Raw genomic sequence first — 25010 nt, 5'->3', positions numbered from 1 at the left:
ATGCAAAAGAAAGAACTTTGATTCATATTTCTAACCCTATATAAAAATTACCTCAAAATAAGTCATAGACAAAAATGTAAAACTTAAAACAATAAATCTGTTATAAGAAAATAAGAGAAAAATCCATGTGACCTTAGACTAGGTAAAGATTTCTTAGATTGCATGAAAACAAATAGAAAAACTGGACTTCATCAAAATTAAAAAACTCTGTTTTTCAAAAGATACAGTTAAGAGAATGAAAAAAGATAAGTCATGCAGACCAGGAGAAACTAATTGCAAAGCACATATTTGGTAAAGAACTTGTATCTAGAATATGTAAGAATTTTCAAAATTCAATAACAAGAAAACAAAGGACCCAACACACTAGCATTTAGATTTGTTTATCAGATAGATAACTTTTAGTAAGTAAATTACATTCACTGGGAGACTGAAGTGAGACCAAGCACTGCTGTTGAAAGAGGACAGATAGAGGCAGGAGCGAGACATAAAGAATGCATGCAGAAAAGGATTTGGGATTTTTCACTTTCAAATAGGAAAACTGTCAAATGCAAATGGCCTTACTTTCTTCACAGTAACTTTTAGGATCAGCCTTGACAACAAGAAGTAAGTATAATGGGAGAATCTTGAAAATGGCCCAGAACTGATTTAAGGCTTGGATAGTAGGATCAGATATTATGGCATGATAAAAAAGAAATTTGATATTAAAAAGAGGAGAGGTATTCTAAGATGGAGCACATATGGTGCATAGGGCAATTTTAAGTCATAGGTTACCAAATAACCCCCTTTCCTGACTGAACATCTCATTCCCACTCACAAACCTGGGAATAGACCATCCTTTGAGGATCAGCTAAAGGCTTGCTCATCACTCCCCTTCACTCCCACCAATCACCACAATCAGGCAGAGTGCAGTTATTTGTGAAATCACATTAATAACAGCAATTGTCTCAAGGACAAAATGAGATAACTGATATAAAACACATAACATAATTCCAGGAACACCCGGAGCTCAATAAATGTTGGTTTCTCCTTCCTTTATCCCCCTTCCATAACCAAATGGAAGACAAATTGCACTGCTGGCCCCAGTTCAGAGGGTTTTAAAATTTAGAGCTCCCATGCTAAGCTGAGTCTCCTCAAAGGCTGCTGGGTTGAGCGCAGCAACTTTTTAAACATCTTGCATCCAGCCTTTGCCATCCCCATTGCCATATGTGGCAAGGAGTCAAAAAGCAAAATGGGACGTGTCCCGGGTTCCAGAACCAAGTTGCCAGGCTCTGGCAAAAATCAATAGGTAGACAATTTTCATGGTCTATGTGGTAACAGAAAATATTTATCTTGCCCCTCGTGCTTACTGAGGGCCCTTCAGTTGAGTGTCTCTCCTGGCCTTTCCACTCTCCCTCACTTATTTCCCCTCAGGAAAGGAGGAATAAATGGTAAATCTGAAAGCAGGACTTCTCAAGGAATGTTTGCAGCTCAGGCCTTCTCTCACTCTGCTGTCTTTCCAGAACAGGCACCACTGCGTAAGGCCTGTGGTATTCAGTCATCATTGTTGCTGAGTATTTCTGAGGGGCAATGTTAGGATTCAAAATGGAAACTATGTTGCCCCAAATAAGCTTTACCACTAATAAGGGTGGTAATTTGTTTCTAGTTGCCCAATTCCTGGGTCTCTTAGTTGATATGAACTTGGGAGGGGAAGAGGGGTGTCTTTTATTGGGCTTCCTCAAAACCCACCCACCCATCTGCACACTCAGACAGGCACCAGAGACCTCAGCACGTTCAGTAGCGTGACCGTGGTCCACACGTCCCTCAGTTTGCATTTTCCCACCTGTCCTGGGCCTCTCACACTGACATTGCCACCACCACGCTTTCACACCAGATGGAGTGTCAGACACACCGTGATGTGTTTTGCTGCCTTCCTCCCGGAGGGCAAGGACCAGCTATTGTACTTCTTTTGTGTATTCCCCTAGGGCCCAGTACAGTTCTGGGCTCATGGAACTCTGATAAAGAACTGGGAGACCCAAGTTCAAGCCCCACTCCGCCCCTTCCTCACCATGTAACTTCATACACATCACTTCACCAACTTGGATCGTTGTTTCCTTATCATGATTGTTCTTTTTAAGTGACATTAAATTAGACTTAAAATGAGTAAGAAGTTGGTCCCTTCTTCAGTGTGGTAAAAGTGGTCAAGATCTCTAAAACTTGTTTACATCTCTGGCAAACATAGCTGTATATGTTTCAGATGTGCTTATGATGTCACCCCATTTAGAATGTAAACTCCAAGACTCCTACTATTTCCCACAAAGGTTCAAATAAAGGACTCAGAACCCAGGAATCCTCAGAAAATGAGATTTACTACCAAATTCCTATTAAAAGGTGGCAGAATTTTCCTAGACTATGTCCACTGCTTTTATACAGGATTTAACACAATTTTATGATAGAATTAACAGAGAACTAAATGTAAAGCTATGCTACTCATGGTTTTCTTAAGGAAGAACTGGCAAAATATGACCCACAGGCCAAATACAGCCCACTACCTGTTTTTGTAAATAAAATTTTACTGGAACATCACCACACTCATTTCTCTACATACTGTCTGTGTTTTCATGCTACAAGAGCAGAGTTAAGTACCTGTAGCAGAGACTGTATGACTGCAAAGCTTAAAATAGCTACTATCTAGCTTTTCTGCAGAAAAAGCTTGCTGACCCCCATTTTAAAGAATCTCTCAGTTAATCTTAATTGATCCAAATTATGCCTCATGAATGTCCTTAACACATGATTAAGTGACCACGAGAATTCAGTTTATTCTGTGTGGGCATTTCTTCTCAGTGTGTAAGAGGAGAGATTTGTTAAGATGGTTTCCAATGGCTACATTAATCATCATTCTGATTTTTAGCCAATCACTAATTTCCTTCACAAGGTTTGATTACTTCTGGATATTGGAGACGTGTGAAGGTCATGAGATTGGGAAGGCATGACAGGAGACTCAAGTTCCAGTCCCTTCTCTGCCCCTAACTGACTGAATTCTGTGGTGCTCTGCTTCTACAGAATGAGGAGCCTGGACAGGTGTGACATTTCTTTAAAACAGAGAATTATGATCAAGTGTATGAAGTGCCTCATGGAAGGCCACCCTGGCTGCTATGAAAGCCCAAGGGATGGTACCACATCTTGATTTACAAAAGGAGAAAGGACTCAGAGAAGGCTTCTTGGAGGAAGTGATAATCTGAGTCTTGAAGGATGGAGGATTCATGCTCTGGAGGATGAACTAAGCAATCAAGCAAAAAGACCTCTTACTGAAGCCATCGCTGTACTTGGCTGAATAGAAAACATCATTAGTTTCAGCATCTAAACTACAGAAAAGTTCTCTCCAAAGTCAAATAGATTCTAATGTGTGCATCACACTCTGCTTCTGGGCATGCCTCATGGAAGGTCAAATTGCCATCAACCTTTTACAAAATAAAATCTTTTTTTTTTTTAAAGAGATTTTTCTTTTTCATCTAAGCACCAAGGTCACACCCAAGTCTTGAAAAAACTTCAACTTCCCCCAGGCTTAGGTGGTGTGATGACTATTGCCTGAAACACCACAGCAAGTGGAGAAAATGATCGATCAGGGAGTAGGGGCAAAGTGTCATTCCAGGCTATAATCAAAGTCAACAAGAGGTGAGAAAATTGGGACTTTAAACAACTTTAGACATGGGATTAGGCAACATGCTTACACAGCAGTCCTTTTCACGTAGCTAAACCATCCAAATATCCACAACAATAGATTCCGAAGGGAAGAGAATGATCTGAGTTGACCGAGTCATGCAATCTCAGCAATGATTCCTAAGTCATCGCTAGCTCTCCCACGTTTCTGACTGCCTTTACTGATGTCAGAAGAAGAGTTCATTCATGCATTCAACAAATTTTAGTGAGTACCAGCTACGTACCGTCACTTTCTACACCAAGACACAGCCATGAACAAATGAGACAAACATCTTTGCCCTTGTGAAATTCACATTCTACTATGTCATCCTTCTATGGAGAAAAGTACAAAGAGTTTCACCTTTTATCCTATGGGACATATTGCTTTCTGAATAGTCCCCAAAGGACATTTTGCAAAAGAGTCTAAGCCACAGATAAACCAGCCTTCTTGTGAACACTTTTCCCTTCATCATATTCTCTGCGTCATAGCTATGCACAGGACAGGATAAAACCAAGACAGTCTGGAGCTTTTTCTTTTAATGTGTCCTCACTATCAACCCAAATGACTTCTAAAACCTAAAGCCAAAATGCTCATATCTTTGAACCACTTCTGGGAATCCTGGCTAAGAGAATGGTCCTGACTTCTGAAAAAATATTGGATGCAAAAATGTACATCATTAGCCTTATTTAACCTAGCCTAAACAAAAAGACAAATTGTCCCATTTAATAAAACTTCTATGTAAAAAGTATTTAAATTATTTCAAAAACTATAAATTAATGGATAAATAAATTATTGTTTTTAGGATAAATGAAATAACAAGCAACCACTAAGATGATATTTACAAAGATTCTATGATAATGTGGGAAATTTTTATTATGGACAGTACTCAGGTAGAACTAAAATCTATATATATTCCATATAGCAAGCATGTATAAAAATCTACCAAGAAAAATTAAAGCCTTGATGGAAATGTCCCAAAACATTAACAATTAATGTACTCAGGTGCTGAAATTATTGAAAATTTTCTACTTTTGTACTTTCCATAATTTCTATAGTAAACATTCATTATTTTTATAACTTAAAAAATAACTTTAAACCTAAATATAGTTTTTTAAAGGGCAAGAACAAGATAGCAAGAACAAATATAAAACAGTTTATCATGGTAGCTAGGAGCCTGAGATCTGGATTCAAACTCCATGGACCTAAATCCTAGCTCCCTGCTTACTGTGTGACCTTGGGCAAGTTATTTAATCATTTTTTGGCCCCAGTTTCCCACCTGCAAAATGGAAGTGATAATAGAACTTCCTTAATGGGATGGTATGAGGATTATAAATAACTCAAATAGTGCTTGGAGTAACCCCTTGTAAGCACTCAAAATGATAACAGATTCAATAGTCCAGTGGACTCAAAGAGTTCACACAAGGGGAATGATGTACAAAACATCACATTTTCATTCCTTAGGGACAACTCATTCACACAGAGTTGCATTTTCAGTGGGAATTTTCCTGCAGGCAGACTTAGTCCCCAAATCCTTTACTTATATTTTAAATTTCCCCTGAATAAGATGAACAGTATGTCGATATTCATTTTATAAGTAATTACCTCCTTGGTTCTTTTAATGTACTTGTCATAACTTATTAAGGAAAAGTACCTTTTGGCTTTAAAAACAAGTCTAAAATTCTTTTTTAAAAGGATTGTAAGAAAACACTAAACTTTACTGTAAGATGAAATGAACTCATAAAAATATTGTTTATGGTTCTAAAAGTAACATTCTGATAAAAATCACATTTTTTCTGTTAAATATGCTTTCAGAAAACAAGTGAAGTCAAAAGCTGGTCTCTAGCCTTCTGCATCTAAAGTCTTTCTTTCTGTGCAAATTAAACCACTTAAAGCTGGGTAAAATAAAATCCAGAAAGGACAACCATTTATAAAATGGTTGCTTGGCAATAATTATTAAAAGAGTGAGAATTCAGTTAAATTGCTTAAATATTAAACTTACCCAATAAAAAAGATCCAGAGGATAAGAAGAGGTTATAAGAAAAGACAGTTTAAAACTTGTTCTTCTACACTTCTTTTTCCCAAAATGAGGCATCGCTTTTCCTTCATGATCCATTATGAGAGAGGATCATGCCTTTCAGCTTTGAGACAAATTGTTTACCCTAATGCCTAACCTAGATTTCCTTGATTTTTTGATCCCATAAATTCTCTATTCAAAAAAGGCTGTGCTTCTGTTCCAGTTCTTGGTTTGGTTTGGCAACTTTTCTCTGTCTATGAATTCTGTTTTCTCCTTACAGAATATCTACCCATGTAGCATGGTGGGAAGGTCTTGAGCCACAGAGTTTCGCAGGCTTAGATTTTAATTTGGCTGGGCACTAACTGTATCATTTTCATTCAGCCACTTAACCTTAAACAGCCTCAGTTTCTTTGTCTATAAAATGGGCACAGTAAATGCAGATCTCACAAGGTTACAACGGGGCTACATGGGACTGCAGGAGGCAAATGACTCGGCATGGTGGGCAACTGAATCAAGCGCTTGTTCCTTCCCCTATGAGTCTCTTTTGAGCAGTCATTCTCCAAATCCTGAAATCCCTTGGTTTCTTTCCTTTCCGTCTTCAGACCAGAAGGTAAATTTCTCCTGAACTTGGGACTGTTTTCATTCAGAAGAACAGTTGGGCTCTAAGTTAACTTCAACTCATTCACACTTATGTACCAGGGGAACATGAAACGGGTTGGTGGTGAGCGCGGTCCCTTTTCCGTGGGCCCGGAGAAGTGGGACTCTCCCTCAGGCCCGTGGGTTCCCATTGCATTCTCTTTCCCACCATTTAAGTCTGGCTCTGCCCATCTCCCTAACGAGATAAGTTGATCCAGAGCCTCTGAGCTACATTTCCTTCGGAAAATGCCAATACTTGGGCTCCCTCAAGACCTCAAAACCAGCCCGCCCGCACCCTGTCAAGGAAAGGTGAAGAACGAACGAGAAGGGGAGATGGGCAAGACGCCACAGGCGACACGCGATCGCGCGGAATCGGAGAGGTTACCGCTGGGCCAAGAGCTCTGCCCAGCTTGAGCCTTCCAGGGCGCCTCCCGCCCCGCTCTTCCCGCAGCGCAGTCAAAGGATTCGCAGCACACCTGAGAAGCGCTCGGAGCCGCGGAGAGCGGAGGCGGCGTCTGCCCGCGATCGCTTCTCCACGAGCCCGCGTCCGGCCCGCAGCCCCGCGCTGCCGGATGCTCCCCCGGCCCCGCACTCCACGCTCCTTGCAGCCGCCCGCACTGCCTCTCTGCGATCCTCCATGCGCCCCGCGCGCTGCGCTCCTGGACGCCGGGAGCCTGGCGGTGCGCTCCACTCCGCGCCCTCAAAGGAAAACGCTACCTGTGGAAGTAATGTGCGCAGAAGAGGCCCAGAAGCACAGTCGCAGGCGGACCCAAGAGAGAGCTGGGCTGCCAGGCGAGTATCCCCGCGGGCACCGCGAAGGAGGGCAGCTCCTGCAGGAACCAGGCGGCGCGGGCGGGCAGACGGACAGCCGCGGGCATCAGGTTCTCCGAGTACTTCCCGTAGCCGGAAGGCTTCGCGAGGTACAGGACCAGTGCCCCCAGGGCGGTCAAAGTGGCACTGCCTGCCAGCACCGGACTCTGCTGGCAGCGAGCAGACATCGCGCCGTGTTCCCTGCCGGTGGCCGCTACCAGCACAGAAGAGAGCGAGGCCCCCGCGGTCCCTTTATGGAGAGCTAGACGCCACCCCGCGTCCGCCCCTTCGGCCTTGGCTCCCGCCCCTGCATCCTACCTCCCATCCCGGTGCGGTCAGCCCTGGCTAGGCTCGCAGCGTTGCCCCTTTCACAAGGCTGGCACTTTGGGAAGCAGCCAGGCGGAGAATGGACGAAGGCTTTCGTGGAGCCAACGTCGTGTCCCGGGCCCTTCCATTAGCCCATGTTAGCGCCTTCGCTCGCGCGCGCGCCCTCTCCATCGCCTGCCAACCTTCTCAGCTTCTAAGTGCCCTTCGAAGATTTGCTCTTCACCCATCAGCCTCTGATGCTGCAACTTCTGAGACTAGGAAATAAGAGAAAAGCACAGGTACGACTTAGCCAGGGTGATTCTGCGGCCGTAACACACAGTGTGTGGCCGCCACGCAACCCCCACCCACTGACAATCAGCACCAGGGTCTCCCCAACCCCTCCGGTTCCGTGTGCTCCTTCGCTCTCCTCCTGCTTCCACTCAGCCCTGCGTCCTTCCTCCAACCCGGGGCCCAGCATCCGGGTACATCCTACATTCCCCAGGCTTTCTGTGTCCCGAAGCCGCGTTCCTCGGTTAGTGACCCTTCGCACCGCCTCGCCCCCAGATAGTTACCATCCTCTCCCCATCCCTACTGCCTCCGCGGTCTTTCTGCATTAAAGAGGCTAGTCCCTCATCTAGGGTGGATGAATCGACTTCCACATGTTGCCATTCGAACTGCAGCTGCGCTCTGAACTCTTAAGACGCATTTCTTTCTCTCTCTCCCTGCTGTTTGCAGCGCGTCTCTCATCCTTCACCATTTCCTTCATTATCTGCTTCGTCTTCCCTTCTCTGAGAATTTCCTGGTGGTCCAGTGGTTAGGACTGTGCACTTGCATTGCAGGAGGCAGGGGTTTGATCCCTAGTTGGGAAACTAAGATCCAGCATGCCACTGGGCATGGTCAAAAAATAAAAATATATCTTTTTCCCATCTCTGATTCCATACCCAGGCTTCCTTGGCTGCATTCTTCATATGCTCTGTGCCCCTTTTTCCTCTTCTTTCTTCAACCCAGTTTCCTCCGCCAAGGGTGGCCTTTTCTTCCCACCTACTGTTTATCTTCTTGTCTTCTTGTCCCATCTGCCTTGATTGCTTCATCCCTATTAATTTTCTCCTCTTGTCCCTACTTCAGGCTCCACCCCAATCTTTCCCTTTCCCTCTATCCATTTTCCTGGGTGCTTCCTTCATCCTTCTCCTTTTGCTCCCACTAACTGCCTCTCAGGAGCCCCATTCATATTTCTCCATCCACTCCTGACATTTCCTACCAGGTATTCCAACGAAAGGTACACAGCGTTTCAACTGCTCAGTTTGAGGCTGTTTCCTGATTCCTGGTGTATGGTAATGCTTTAATGTGACAGGGAGCCCTCTGCTTGCTGAAGAGGTATTTATCACTTTCCTGATAGGTTAAAAATTAAATTGTAAATACGCTGCAGTTTCAGTTGATCACCATGTAGGACCCACCCATACTACCTGAAGCACTCTCCATGGAGTGACCAGACGTCAGCTCTCACAGCTACCTAGAGTTGTGTCTGCATTGGCTTTCCAGATCCAGTTCCAGATTCCTCATTTACTACCTTCTAGTTGAGAACACTCAAATCTAGATCTCCAGCAAAGACTGGAGCTTCTCATCTGCATTTCCTCCTTGCTGGACAACTCCACTCGGATTTCCTTCAGAGACCTCAAATTCCACCATACCCAAAAATAAACTCGTTTATCTTCCCCTCCACTCTCCTCCATCCACACCCAGATCCTCCCTATGTGTTCCCAGTTTCCTCTTCTCCGTTCAATACAGCCACAGCCTCCCTGGGAGGCTGGCTTGCAGACTGGGAAACTAGATTTCTTGGTACCATACCATATCAGGATAATAGGTAATGTGACATTTCAAGCCCAGTTTGATGGAATACTTTTTTAAAAATTAAATTTCTCCTGTTTCAATTCTCCCTTCTTACAACTTTGCCTAATTTTGGTCCTCATCATCTTTTTCCACTACTGTATCAGTCAGCTTTTGCTGCATAACAAACTGTTGTAGAAGTCAGTTAACTTCAGATCACACATCTGTGAGTCAGATAGAGGTCAGGTGTTCAAGGCTAGGCTCAACTGACCTTAACTATGCTCATTTATTCATCTGTGTTGCAACTGAGAGAGGCCTGCTCCAGGCTGGGTTTGGATGGAGAACCTTAGCTGAGACAGCTCTGTTCCACATGGCTCTCATCCTAGCATGAGTGAGCTAGCCCCATCACATCTATACAATCTCAATAACAGAAGCATAAAAGGACAAGAAACACACAAGACCTCTTGAGGCTCAGGCCAAAAGCTAGTACACCTTTACTTTCTATTTGTTCTATTGTCCAGATCAAGTCACATTATGGATTCCAAGGTCAGAGTAGGAGAGTATTGCAGTTACACTGCAAAGGACAGGGATACGGGGAGAGGCATAGTGGAACCAATAATGTAACTGCTCCATATTACATGCATAAAGAAAGTGCCCAAATTAGAAATATACAACTTGATCGATTTGCACAACCTGAATACATTCTTACAACCAGCACCTAAATCAGGAAATTGATTACTAGCATAGCAGAAGCTCCCCTCAGGCCTCCTCACGTCCCCTCTCAGAATAACCACCACCCTGACTTGTAACACCATAAATGTTTAGGCCAGCTTTTGAAACTTACATAAATATAATCATACAGCATTTACCTTGTGTGTGTTAGTGATACTGAAGATTTGTTTTAATCTGGCAGACACGGAAATGACCATCATGAAGGAAGTTTATACTCACAGATCCCTAGAAATGGGAGACACAGCAAGCCATACAACACCACATAGGGAAGAATCAGGATCAGTCAGGAGGCAGAGGGAGTGAGAGGAAAATGTGGACAAGACCTTTTATTGTGGTTTCTGCAGGAAGGAAAGGACAGGGTTAGGTAAGCAGGTTTAGGATTGGCTAGTTTGAATATTTTCCATGTGCTCTTGATTGTAGGGGCTAATTCTAGTTGTCTGGTACCTGGCACTGGGGTGATTAGGGCAGGGGAATAATGGTCCAAAGTATGAAAGCTTGATGTAAGAGGCGATTGGGGTATGGCTGGTGTGTGTGTCAGAGAGAAAAAGAGAAATCACCTGGAAAATTCAGCAGTGATCCCAGAAGGTCATGCTTTAGTGATAGGATTAATTTATTTTTAAAGTGAAGACCACATTCCTAGTTAAGTTCAATTCAGTCACTCAGTCATGTCTGACTCTTTGCAACCCCATGAATCACAGCATCCCAGGCCTCCCGGTCCATCACCAACTCCCAGAGTCCACCCAAACCCATGTCCATTGAGTTGGTGATGCCATCCAACCATCTCATCCTCTGTCATCCCCTTCTCCTCCTGCCCCCAATCCCTCCCAGCATCAGGGTCTTTTCGAATGAGTCAGCTCTTCGCATCAGGTGGCCAAAGTATTGGAGTTTCAGTTTCAACATCAGCCCTTCCAATGATCACCCAGGACTGATCTCCTTTAGGGTGGACTGGTTGGATCTCCTTGCAGTCCAAGGGACTCTCAAGGATCTTCTACAACACCACAGTTCAAAAGCATCAATTCTTCGGTGCTCAGCTTTCTTTATAGTCCAACTCTCACATCCATACATGACCACTGGAAAAACCATAGCCTTGACTAGACAGACCTTTGTTGACAAAGTAATGTCTCTGCTTTTTAATATGCTATCTAGGTTGGTCATAACTTTCCTTCTAAGTTTTCCAAGACTTCCTTCCAAGTCTTTTCATTTCATGGCTGCAATCACCATCTGCAGTGATTTTGGAGCCCAGAAAAATAAAGTCAGCCACTGTTTCCACTGTTCCCCCATCTATTTTCCATGAAGTGATGGGACCGGATGCCATGATCTTAGTTTTCTGAATGTTGAGCTTTAAGCCAACTTTTTCATTCTTCTCTTTAACTTTCATCAAGAGGCTCTTTAGTTCTTCTTCACTTCCTGCCATAAGGGTGGTGTCATCTGTATATCTGAGGTTATTGATATTTCTCCTGGCAACCTGGATTCCAGCTTGTGCTTCCTCCAGCCCAGCATTTCTCATGATGTACTCTGTATATAAGTTAAATAAGCAGGGTGACAATACACAGCCTTGATGTACTCCTTTTCCTATTTGGAACCAGTCTGTTGTTCCATGTCCAGTTCTAACTGTTGCTTCCTGACCTGCACACAGATTTCTCAAGAGGCAGGTCAGGTGGTCTGGTATGCCCATCTCTTTCAGAATTTTCCACAGTTTATTGTGATCCACACAGTCAAAGGCTTTGGCATAGTCAATAAAGTAGAAATAGATGTTTTTCTGGAACTCTCTTGCTTTTTCAATGATCCAGCAGATGTTGGCAATTTGATCTCTGGTTCCTCTGCTATTTCTAAAACCAGCTTGAACATCTGGAAGTTCATCTGACAGAATGTGGTCCACTGGAGAAGGGAATGGCAAACCACTTCAGTATTCTTGCCTTGAGAACCCCATGAATAGTATGAAATGGCAAAAAGATAGGACACTGAAAGGTGAACTCCCCACATTCCTAAAAAAATGTTATATCAATTCCCCCAAAAAGATCAAGATGAGTCACAAGTAATTTAATAAGGTCCAACCCTCTTTAAAGGAAAATAGTTAAAACAGACAAGTAACAATGTAGCCTTCACAATATTCAGCATCCCCCAAGTTGCTAGACATGTTGTGTTGACTTCCAACTCTACCTACTCAACTTAAGCCAAACTTCACAGGTTTAGGACACAGTCCTCCACAAGACTGCCCTCACTTCAGACACAGTAAGTTCAGGGGTCTCCAGGCCACAATACTTGTGAACAACTCACCACAAATGTGGGGGTTCCCACTAATCCTTCAGATTCAGTAATTCACTAGAGTAACTCACAGAACTCAGGAAAGCACTATATTGATGATTACAGCTTTACTATAGCAAGAAGACATAAATCAGAACCAGTTAAAAGGAGAGATTGTGTTGAGGGGGGGGTCTCAACACGAAGTTTTCCTGTCCTCTCCCCATGGAGCCAGGATCTACTGCCTTCTCAGTATACCAGTGTGTAACCTATGCAGTGTCTTGCCTACCAAGAAAGCTCATCCAAGCTTTGGTGTCCATATTTTTCATTAAGGTTTCATTCACAATCAGTTGAATCATTGGCCAGGTGACTGAACTCAATTTCCAGCCCCCTTCGCTCCTCAGAGGTCAGGCTGATATTATGTGGCTCAAAATGCTAACCTTCTAATCACACCGTTGGTCATTCTGGCATGGCCAGATGTCCTTCTGACTCATCTACCTAGAATAAACTATTAGGGCCTCCATTAATAGCAGAGATACTCCTATTACTCAGGAAATTCCGAGGATTTAAAGGCCACTTTCTAAAACAGGGAAAGACCAACCAAATTCTTCATCCCAAGGTTTTAGAGGTTATCCACAAGTGGCTAGCATAAAGACTCGATCACTCTTTGGATAAATTTAATTCTTCACCATACATATGTCAAGAAGCAAAAAAAGTGTGTCACATAACCAAGAAGAAAATCAGTCAATAGAAACAGACCTACCAATGAGAGATATTGGATTAACAGACAAATACTCTAAAATACCTATTTTAAGTATACTCAGTATGCTTAAGGATTTCGTAAATGAGTATAATGAGATAAATGGAAGATATAAGAATGGAATTTATATTAAGAACAATGAAAAAAGTTTGAAGTGAAAAATTCCCTGGGTGTGATTAATCATAGGTTGGACACTTCACAACAAAAGATTAATGAATTTGAAGACTTTGTAATAAACTATCTAAAAGAAAGCACACAGAGAAAACTATATTGGGGTTGTAGGGGGAGGAGAAAATAAATGGAGATTCAGTGGCCTGTGGGATGATATAAAAAAGTCTAACATATATGTAATAGAATCCCATAAAAAGAAGAGAAACAGAAAAAAAAATTGAAGAAACAATATTTGAAGACTTTCCAGATTTGATTAGAACCCCATCTTACAGATTCAAGAACCCTGATAAACCTCAACCAAGATGAACATACGCACTCAAATCACACCAAGGTATATCATAACCAAATTTCTGAGGACCAGTCACATAGGGGAAAATCTCAAAAGTAGCCAGAAGAAAGGACATATAGGAACAAAGGCAATAAGTACAACAGATTTCTCAGAAAATACTCAAGCCAGAAGACAATGAAATATTTAAAGTGCTGAAAGAAATTTTTTTAATCAAGAATTTCATATCCAGTGAAAATACCCTTCAAAAATGAAGATAAGGAGATTTGCTGCCAGACATCATGATGGACTAATATTCACACACACACACACACACACACACACACACACACACACAGCAGAAAGCAATGATAAAAACCTAAGAGGAAAAACTACCTGAGGGTACTGGAGAATCAACAGCAGCAGACAGATACTGATGGGGCATTTGTGTTCACATGGAAGGGGGATGTGGACAGCTATAGGCATAAGTTCCTCTTCTGTGAGACTCTTAGCCTGGACTAAGTGCAATTTGACTAGTCTACACAGAAGCAACGAGGACACATGGGGAAAAACCTACCATATTCCTGGGAAGCAAACAGCCAGAGAGGGAATTCACAAATTCTGTCTACCACATCTGCACACATGAAGAACAGACTCAAAGCAATTCAGCTTAAGACAAAAGTTCTGAATGGAGACAGAATAAACGAAGTTTGAAGTTCAAGCCCAGCCAAGGAAATTACCATCTAAAACAAAGGGAAAGATATTCATAAGAGAAAAATAATATAACCCATAATCTCTACAATGTAACAGACAAGGACAAGAGACACAGATGGGGATATTAAAAGTAGGCAAAGAAATAATGGCTGATATATTTCCAAATTTTATAAAAGAGAAATAATGCTGTAAAAATCATAGGCGTGCAGATATCTTTTTGATATCCAGCTTTCATACTTTTAGTATATATACCCCGAAGTGGAAGTGCTAGATCTTATGGCAGTTCTATTTTTAATTTTTGAAGAACCTCCATACAGTTTTCCATAGTAGCTGAACTAATTTACATTTCCAGTAACTGTACAAGGATTCCCTTTTCTCCTCATCTTTGCCAACACTTATTATCTCTTTTCTTCTTGATGATAACTATTCTAGCAGGTGTGAGGTTATATCTCATCATGGTTTTGATTTTTCTTTCCTTAATGGTTAGTGATGTTGAGCAAATTCTCATTTGTCTATTAGCCATTTGTATTTCTTTTTGCAAAAATTTCTATTTGGTTCCTCTGTCCATTCTTTAATTGAGTTGTCTGTTGCTGTTGTCATCATCATTAAGATGTGCGAGTTCTTTATATATTTTGGATATTAACCTCTTGTCCAATATATGAGTTGCATATATTTTCTCCATCCCATATGTTGCCTTCATTTTGTTGACTGGTCCTTTAGCTGTGCAGAAGACTTTTTGTTTGATGTAGTCCCAGTTGTTAAATTTTTTCTTTGTTGCTTGTGCTTTGGATGTCATATCAAAAAAAAATAATTGCCAAGATTCATGTCAAGGAGCTTCTTTGTTTTCTTTTAGGAATTATGGCATCAGATCTTATGTTAAAGTCCTTAACCCACTGCAAGTTAATTTTTGAGTAGTATAAGAAAGGTGTCCAATTTAAATTTTTTTGCATTTCCAGCTTTCCCAGCACCACTTATTAAAGAGACTGTCCCTTCCCAATTGAGTGCTGTCTCCCTTGTTAAATATCAGTTGATTGTATATGCAGAGGATTATTTCTGGGCCTGCTGTTGCACTCTATTGATCTATTTGTCTATTTTAATATCCATACATACTGTTTGAAGTACTGTATATTTGTATTATAGTTTGATTTTCAACAAAAGTTACCAAAGCTATTCAATAGAGAAAATGGTGCTGGAAAGTTGGATCTTTCTATGAAAAAAATAAACCTCAACTCTTCCCTTATATTATATAGAAAATCAACTTTTAAAATAGATTATAGATCTAAATGTTTGAGTTAGAGCTAATAAAATTCTAGAAGAGAATACAGCATAACATCTTTGTGACATTGAGTTAGATAAAGATTTCTTAAATGAGACACTCTAAAGAATGAAGTATAAAAGAAAAATTATAAATATCAACTTCATCAAGATTAAAAACTTTTTCCTTTTTCCAAAGATTCAGTTAAGAAGACTAAATGGCAAGCCATACACTTGGAAAACATTTTTACCACATGTATATTCAACAAAGGAATTGTATCCAGAGTATGTAAATAACTTTTACAATTCAATCATTAGATGACATAAAGCACAATTAAAATGGGCAAAATATTTTAATAGATAGTTCACAAAGAAGATCTACAAATATTCAATAAACACATGAAAATATGCTCAACATTATTAGTCATCAGAAAGATGTGAGCTAAAACACAATGTGATACTACTACATTCCCACAAGAGTGGTTAAAAGTTAAAAGAGTGAAATTCTAAGTGTTGACAAGGATGTGTAACAACTTGAAATCTCATACATTGAGGTGTAAAATAGTACAACCACTTGGGAAAATGGTATATAGTACCTTAGAAAGTTAAACACACATTTATCATGTGATCCAGTAATTCCTCTCATTTAAGTATTTACCCAAGAAGAAAGGAAACACGTGTCCACACAAAACATGTAATTGAATGTTTAAAGCAACATTGTTCATTATAGTCCAAAACTGGAAGCCACTCAAATGTTCACCAATAGATGAATGAACTAAAAAAAAATTGTGGTATAGCTATACTTTGGGCCACTATTCATCAATGCAAAGGAAACATATATACAATAACATGGGTGAATCTCAAAAACATTAGCCAAAAAGTCACACAAAATGTTAGGTATCAGGTATCTGGTAGGGAGGAGTGGGAGATTTAGAGAAGGATAAATGCATATGTAGTCTGGGGTCCTGTCTCTTGTCTTCATAGCAGCCCTCACTGTAATACTAGCAATCTTCTCTCTTCTAAGTGTTGCTTATAGAAACAAGCTCTGGCATGGTAATTGAAAGAGGGAAGACTTGAAGTAATTTTGCTCCCCCACCTTATTCTGGGTAAGCCAGTTCAATCCAAGAGAAAAGTATTAGTCTTATAGGGTTACAGGTCAAGGTTGTGTTCTCCAAGGAAACTTTACCAATGAAACTAATATTTTGATTTTTTGTTGTTATTATAGAGCTTTATGAGAAATAGATTTTTAAAAGGCAGATTATACAAATAAATGAATGGCAAAAATATCTAAATTTTTAGATTCAGGAATTCTCATTTATGTAACACCAAAATTCATCTTATCTGCTTGGAAAACTCCTAAGCATTCTTCCAAACCTAGCTCACACTGACCTTTCCTATCTTTCCCGGAAAGAATTAATTACTCTCTCTTCCATGTGTTCACAGTACTTTCTGCATCTGTACTAAATCACTTGTCACAGTTCTCACAAGTTTCTGTTCACATGGCCATGTCTTCTGTTATAATGTGAGCTCCTTAAAAGCAGTATAGCATAGCTGATAAGATAATAGACTTGCAACTAAACATGAGTTCTTTCCCCTACCATAATATTGAGTTGTATTACCTTGAGCATCTGATAACCTTTCTGAGACTGATTTTCTATATTAGTAAAATAGGTATGATAATACTATAATTGGCAGTAGTTTTTAAGATATAAGTGAGAGAAACCAATCTCAAACTAGCTTAAGCAAGATATATATATATATATAATATTTATATTCTTATTGGGAAGTCCAAAAGATAGCTTCAAGCAAAGGTAGCCTCAGCCCCGGATCCAGGGTTCCAAACGTCATCACTACACTCACCTACTCATCATCTAGTAGCTCTGCTTTCTTCTGCTTCATTCTTAGGCAGCATATTCCAGCAGCTCCAGATTTAGCCATACCTTAGTTCTTGCAATGTAAGAAGTAGATTCCTCTATGAAGAGATCATTCTCCTAAAAGAATTCAACCACTGATTAAGTCATGTTCCTAGAAGAAACACTCTCCAAAGGTACCTCATGTACCCTTCACAGAGTACATCATGTGACCATGCTGTGGCCAGGAAGCTTTCATTGATAATCCCACAAGAACTAAAATTTACATGGGGTATGTGTATGTGCATGCACATGCTGGGATGGAAGTTAGTCACAGTTTAGTGCAAAAAATAGAAACTACTTGAATTATTTCTAGCAGGAAGATTTGTCATGCAGGGAATTAAAATATTGTTTGCAAGGGGCTGGAGTAAATTCAAGACACTGCTACTGGGTTTCAATCACCTCAGTATTGACTTCATAGTCACACCACTGCAACTGAGTTGCAGAGGACTAGAAACTGCCGTCAGCCTTTTAACAAGTCCCATGAAGCTGGTGAACACACACAGTGGAAAGTAGGTTCTGGCAGCTACTAAGGCTTGCTTCTGCAGAGCCCTCACATGGCCACCACCAGGACAAGTAGGCTGACCATGTCCCTTTTGTATTCTAAGCCTCAGGGGAGTGTCTCTCACTGGCAGAACCTAAATCATGTCCAGAACCCTAACTTGCTGCAAGGGAATATTCTTCAGGCCAGTCCTGGAAAGGAGATCAGAGAAGGGAGGGATTTGGATGTTGACCACCAACAAACAATACTGAACACTGGCAACCAAAACTAATAGATCAGATAACTGGTTTTAAATTTCTGTTTAATATATACTTTGCAATTTTACACTTGACCAACTAATATATATATAAATTATAACTCACAATTTTTTCTGTGTATAACTAACCTCTTTTTTTTCAGGTTTTTTTTTTACTCATGTCCGTTGATTTTTTTTTAATGGGAGGATAATTGCTTTACAATGTTGTGTTGCTTTCTGCTGTACAACAAAGCAAATCAGTTGTGATGACAGAATGTGGTCCACTGGAGAAGGGAATAGCAAACCACTTCAGTATTCTTGCCTTGAGAGCCCCATGAGCACTATGAAAAGGCAAAATGACAGGATATTGAAAGAGGAACTCCCCACGTCAGTAGGTGCCCAATATGCTACTGGAGATCAATGGAGAAATAACTCCAGAAAAAGTGAAGGGATGGACCCAAAGCAAAAACAATACCCAGTTGTGGATGTGACTGGTGATAGAAGCAAGGTCAGATGTTGTAAAAAGCAATATTGCATAGGAACCTGGAATGTTAGGTCCATGAATCAAGGCAAACTGGAAGTGGTCAAACAGGAGATGGCAAGAGTGAATGTTGACACTCTAGGGATCAGCGAACTAAAATGGACTGGAATGGATGAATTTAACTCAAATGACCATTATATCTACTACTGTGGGCAGGAATCCCTTAGAAGAAATGGAGTAGCCATCATGGTCAACAAAAGAGTCTGAAATGCAGTACTTGGATGCAATCTCAAAAATGACAGAATGATCTCTGTTCATTTCCAAGGGAAACCATTCAATATCACGGTAATCCAAGCCTATGCCCCAACCAGTAACGCTGAAGAAGCTGAAGTTGAACGGTTCTATGAAGACCTACAAGACCTTTTAGAACTAACACCCAAAAAAGATGTCCTTTTCATTATAGGGGACTGGAATGCAAAAGTAGGAAGTCAAGAAATACCTGGAGTAACAGGCAAATTTGGCTTTGGCGTACAGAATGAAGCAGGGCAAAGGCTAATAGAGTTTTGCCAAGAGAACGCACTGGTCTTAACAAACACCCTCTTCCAACAACGTAAGAGAAGACTCTACACATGGACAACACCAGATGATCAACACTGAAATCAGATTGATTATATTCTTTGCAGCCAAAGATGGAGAAGCTCTATACAGTCAGCAAAAACAAGACCGGGAGCTGACTGTGGCTCAGATCATGAACTCCTTATTGCCAAATTCAGACTTAACTTGAAGAAAGTAGGGAAAACCACTAGACCATTCAGGTATGACCTAAATCAAATCCTTTATGACTATACAGTGGAAGTGAGAAATAGATTTAAGGGACTAGATCTGATAGACAGAGTGCCTGATGAACTATGGATGGAGGTTCGTGACATTATACAGGAGACAGGGGTCAAGGCCATCCCCATGAAAAAGAAATGCAAAAAGACAAAATGGTTGTCTGAGGAGGCCTTACAAATAGCTGTGAAAAGAAGAAAAGCGAAAAGCAAAGGAGAAAGGGAAAGATATTCCCATTTGAATGCAGAGTTCCAAAGAATAGCAAGGAGAGATAAGAAAGCCTTCCTCACTGATCAATGCAAAGAAATAGAGGAAAACAATAGAATGGGAAAGACTAGAGATCTCTTCAAGAAAATTAGAGATACCAAGGGAACACTTCATGCAAAGATGAGTTCGATAAAGGACAGAAATGGTATGGACCTAACAGAAGCAGAAAATATTAAGAAGAGGTGACAAGAATACACAGGAGAACTGTACAAAAAAAGATCTTCATGACCCAGATAATCACAATGGTGTGATCACTCACCTAGAACCAGACATCCTGGAATGTGAAGTCAAGTGGGCCTTAGAAAGCATCACTACGAACAAAGCTAGTGGAGATGATGGAATTTCAGTTCAGCTATTTCAAATCCTGAAAGATGATGCCATGAAAGTGCTGCATTCAATATGACAGCAAATTTGGAAAACTCAGCAGTGGCCACAGGACTGGAAAAAGTCAGTTTTCATTCCAAGCCAAAGAAAGGCAATCCCAAAAAATGCTCAAACTACCGCACAAGTGCACTCATCTCACACGCTGTTAAAGTAATGTTCAAAATTCTCCAAGCCGTGCTTCAGCAATACGTGAACCATGAACTTCCAGATGTTCAAGCTGGTTTGAGAAAAGGCAGAGGAACCAGAGATCAAACTGCCAACATCTGTTGGATCATTGAAAAAGCAAGAGAGTTCCAGAAAAACATCTATTTCTACTTTATTGACTATGCCAAAGCCTTTGACTGTGTGAATCACAATAAACTGTGGAAAATTCTGAAAGAGATGGGAATACCAGACCACCTGACCTGCCTCTTGAGAAACCTGTATGCAGGTCAGGAAGCAACAGTTAGAACTGGACATGGAACAACAGACTGGTTCCAAATAGGAAAAGGAGTACATCAAGGCTGTGTATTGTCACCCTGCTTATTTAACTTATACACAGAAAGTACATCATGAGAAACGCTGGGCTGGAGGAAGCACAAGCTGGAATCCGGGTTGCCAGGAGAAATATCAATAACCTCAGATATGCAGATGACACCACCCTTATGGCAGAGAGTGAAGAGGAACTAAAAAGCCTCTTGATGAAAGTGAAAGAGGAGAGTGAAAAAGTTGGCTTAAAGCTTAACACTCAGAAAACTAAGATCATGGCATCTGGTCCCATCACTCATGGGAAATAGATGGACAGACAGTGGAAACAGTGTCAGACTTTATTTTGGGGGGGCTCCAAAATCACTGCAGATGGTGACTGCAGCCATGAAATTAAAAGATGCTTGCTCCTTGGAAGGAAAGTTATGACCAACTTAGATAGCATATTAAAAAGCAGAGACTTTGTCAACAAAAGTCCATCTGATCAAGGCTATGGTTTTTCCAGTGGTCATGTATGGATGTGAGAGTTGGACTGTGAAGAAATCTGAGTGCCGAAAAATTGATGCTTTTGAACTGCGGTGTTGGAGAAGACTCTTGAGAGTCGCTTGGACTGCAAGAGATCCAACCAGTCCATCCTAAAGGAGATCAGTCCTGGGTGATCATTGGAAGGACTGATGCTGAAGCTGAAACTCCAATACTTTGGCCACCTGATGCGAAGAGCTGACTCATTGGAAAAGACCCTGATGCTGGGAGGGATTGCGGGCATGAGGAGAAGGGGACGACAGAGGATGAGATGGCTGGATGGCATCACCGACTCGATGGACATGGGTTTGGGTAAACTCTGGGAGTTGGTGATGGGCAGGGAAGCCTGGCGTGCTGCGATTCATGGAGTTGCAAAGGGTTGGACAAAAGTGAGCAACTGAACTGAGCTGAACTTAATGTATTTGCAGGTCAGGGGAAGAGTTCACTTCTTAGTTCCAATGATTATTGTTATATAGTAGCTAAATCATTATAAACAAGAATATCAGGACATCTGTCTCTCACCTGTGCTTAGTTGCTCAGTCGTGTCTGATTCTTTGTGATCTCATGGACTCTAACCCGCCAGACTTCTTTGTCCATGGGGATTCTTCAGGCAAGAATACTGGAGTGGGTTGCCACACCCTTCTCAAGGGTATCTTCCCAACCCAGAGACCAAATCCAGGTCTCCCACATCACAGGAGGATTTTTTACTCTTGAGCCACCAAGGAAGCCCATGAATACTGGAGTGGGTAGCCTATCCCTTCTCCAGGAGATCTTCCCAACCCAGGAATCAAACAAGAGTCTCCTGCATTGCAGTGAACTCTATCATCTAACAACTTTAACTCATTCATCAAAAGCTTGCTAACTGAAAAGATGTTAAATGGGTAAACATTCCATTAACTTCAATGAGAAAAATCAAGATACATTTCAAGCCAAAATAAAGAAATAATTTCACCAAAAAAGTGTCAATTCATATTGAATTAACATTATATACATAATATACAGCATTTAAAAAAAAATTGGCCATGCCATGAAGCTTACAAGATCTTAGTTCCCCAATCAGGAATTGAACCCATGCCTCCTGCAGGGGAAGCAAGAAGTCCTAACCACTGGACCACCAGGGAGTTCCCAATATTTAATGATTTTTAAAAGAATAAATAAAATGTGTACTTACAATGTAATTTATAGAAGGTTTGCAAATCAAAACCACAGTGAAGTACCATTACACTCCAGTCAGGACGGCTGCTATCCAAAAGTCTACAAGCAATAAATGCTGGAGAGGGTGTGGAGAAAAGGGAACCCTCTTACACTGTTGGTGGGAATGCAAACTAGTACAGCCACTATGGAGAACAGTGTGGAGATTTCTTAAAAAACTGGAAATAGAACTGCCATATGACCCAGCAATCCCACTTCTGGGCATACACACTGAGGAAACCAGATCTGAAAGAGACATGTGTACCCCAATGTTCATTGCAGCACTGTTTATAATAGCCAGGACATGGAAGCAACCTAGATGCCCATCAGCAGACAAATGGATAAGGAAGCTGTGGTACATATACACCATGGAATATTACTCAGCCATTAAAAAGAATTCATTTGAATCAGTTCTAATGAGATGGATGAAACTGGAGCCCATTATACAGAGTGAAGTAAGCCAGAAAGATAAAGAACATTACAGTATACTAACACATATATATGGAATTTAGAAAGATGGTAATGATAACCCTATATGCAAAACAGAAAAACAGACACAGATGTACAGAACAGACTTTTGAACTCTGTGGGTGAAGGCGAGGGTGGGATGTTTCAAGAGAACAGCATGTATATTATCTAAAGTGAAACAGATCACCAGCCCAGGTGGGATGCATGAGACAAGTGCTCGGGCCTGGTGCACCGGGAAGACCCAGAGGGATCGGGTGGAGAGGGAGGTGGGAGAGGGGATCGTGATGGGGAATACATGTAACTCCATGGCTGATTCATGTCAATGCATGACAAAACCCACTGCAATGTTGTGAAATAATTAGCCTCCAACTAATAAAAATAAATGAAAAAAAAAGAATAAAAAAAAGAAGGTTTATTGTACTCACTAAAGAGGAGAAAGAAAAATTGATAATAAGTGGTAGTTGGTGTAGTTTGGAAAGCAGAGATTTCTTTGTGCATCATTATGTTCATAAATATTTTAGCATTTGCTGGAATGTGGATATCTTAGATTCAAAATGCAGTCAACAATGAAAAGAAAAACATAATTGGTACAAAATAAAATAAAAACTAAGTATAAGAACATTTTGAAACATATAGAATCATACACATATACACCAGACTAGAGAATCATGCTGCTTCTTCACCCTTCTTGCTTAGCATATGTGCATGCATGCTCAGCTGCTTCAGTCATGTCTGACTCTTTGTGACCCCATGTACCATAGCCTGCCAAGCTCCTCTTTTCATGGGATTTCCCCGCAAGAGTACTGGAGTAGGTTGCCATGCTCTCAGGGGATCTTCCTAACCCAGGGATCAAACCCATGTTTCCTGCATCTCTTGCATTGCAGATGGATTCTTTTACCACTGAGACACTGAGGAAGCCCTTAGCATATGTACATAAGGCAAAATGTTTGGGGCTCTTCCAAATATGTTGTGCAAACCTGTTCCATGTGCAATTTTCTGATTACAAACTGTTCTGTCAAGTAAACTGATGAGTCTTTGCCTAAAATCATAATGAAGTATTACTTCTTTATGGCATTTACTTAATGTGTTTCATGGTGAAAAGAATCATTGAGGGAAGGGCTCTGTGTGGTAATGTAGGGAGATCCTGAACTCACCTCCTCCCATGGACCCAACCAATCTACAACTACATTTGGAATAATTCCCCTGGAAAGAGACCTGGAAACTAGATGAACAGAGCCTCCACAAGAAAGTGTAAAAGGAAAGAATTGAGACACATTGAAGAGGCAGAGGGATGTTCTTGCTAAGGGAAAGGCTTATCCCAACTGTGGTGATTCACAATAAAAAACAATCACTCCTCAGAGATCTATTCTCTGAGGACTGAGGGATTCAAACTCCATAGTAGGCACCACAACCTCTAGATCATACCAAAGGAGAGATAAGCCTCCAAAACAACTGGCTTTGAAAACCAATGAGGAATACACTGAGAAATGTTAGGAAATTACAGGGATTAGAAAAACCCACTCTTAAATGCCTCATATGCAAATTCACCCAACCCCTAAAACCAGTATAGAAACACCAAATTGAAAAGCACATGGACCATAGGTAAAGGACACCCACTTAGGGCCAAAGAACTAAACAGACATTTCTCCAAAGAAGACATACAGATGGCTAACAAACACATGAAAAGATGGTCAACATCACTCATTATCAGAGAAATGCAAATCAAAACCACAATGAGGTACCATTACACGCCAGTCAGGATGGCTGCTATCCAAAAGTCTACAAGCAATAAATGTTGGAGACAATGTGGAGAAAACGGAACCCTCTTACACTGTTGGTGGGAGTGCAAACTAGTACAGCCACTATGGAGAACAGTGTGGAGATTCCTTAAAAAACTGGAAATAGAACTGCCATATGACCCAGCAATCCCACTGCCGGTCATACACACTGAGGAAACCAGATCTGAAAGAGACACATGTACCCCAATGTTCATCGCAGCACTGTTTATAATAGCCAGGACATGGAAGCAACCTAGATGTCCATCAGCAGACGAATGGATAAGGAAGCTGTGGTACATATACACCATAGAATATTACTCAGCCATTAAAAAGAATTCATTTGAATCAGTTCTAATGAGATGGATGAAACTGAAGCCCATTATACAGAGTAAAGTAAGCCAGAAAGAAAAACACCAATACAGTATACTAACGCATATATATGGGATTTAGAAAGATGGTAACGATAACCCTGTATGCGAGATAGGAAGAGAGACACAAATGTATTGAACAGTTGTTTGGACTCTGGGAGAGGGTGAGGGCGGGATGATATGGGAGAATGGCACTGAAACATGT

General features: G+C 41.0%; 1 protein-coding gene across 8 annotated transcripts in view; it reads right to left on the bottom strand.

Moving 5' to 3' along the window:
• The window catches only part of SRD5A2 (steroid 5 alpha-reductase 2), a 48193-nt gene extending 40803 nt beyond the window's left edge, over window positions 1–7390 (bottom strand). For 3 of the 8 annotated variants that reach the window (XR_006343620.1, XR_006343621.1, XM_043918312.1), the window contains exon 1: window positions 7044–7386. Coding sequence is in view for 6 of the 8 variants with exons in the window: in XM_043918312.1 (XP_043774247.1) it covers window positions 7044–7324 (281 nt within the window). In the remaining 2 variants the exon portion in view is untranslated. Of the gene's footprint in view, window positions 1–7043 lie in introns of all 8 variants that reach the window. The other 5 variants (XM_043918316.1, XM_043918315.1, XM_043918314.1 and 2 more) reach the window with 3 other exon arrangements.
• Window positions 7391–25010: the final 17620 nt, after the last annotated feature.

The sequence above is a fragment of the Cervus elaphus genome, chromosome 11 (assembly GCF_910594005.1).
Source record: "Cervus elaphus chromosome 11, mCerEla1.1, whole genome shotgun sequence".
Classification (NCBI taxonomy): Eukaryota; Metazoa; Chordata; class Mammalia; order Artiodactyla; family Cervidae; genus Cervus; species Cervus elaphus.
Note: the sequence above shows the minus strand (reverse complement) of the source record. Positions and strands in the feature narration are given on the sequence as shown.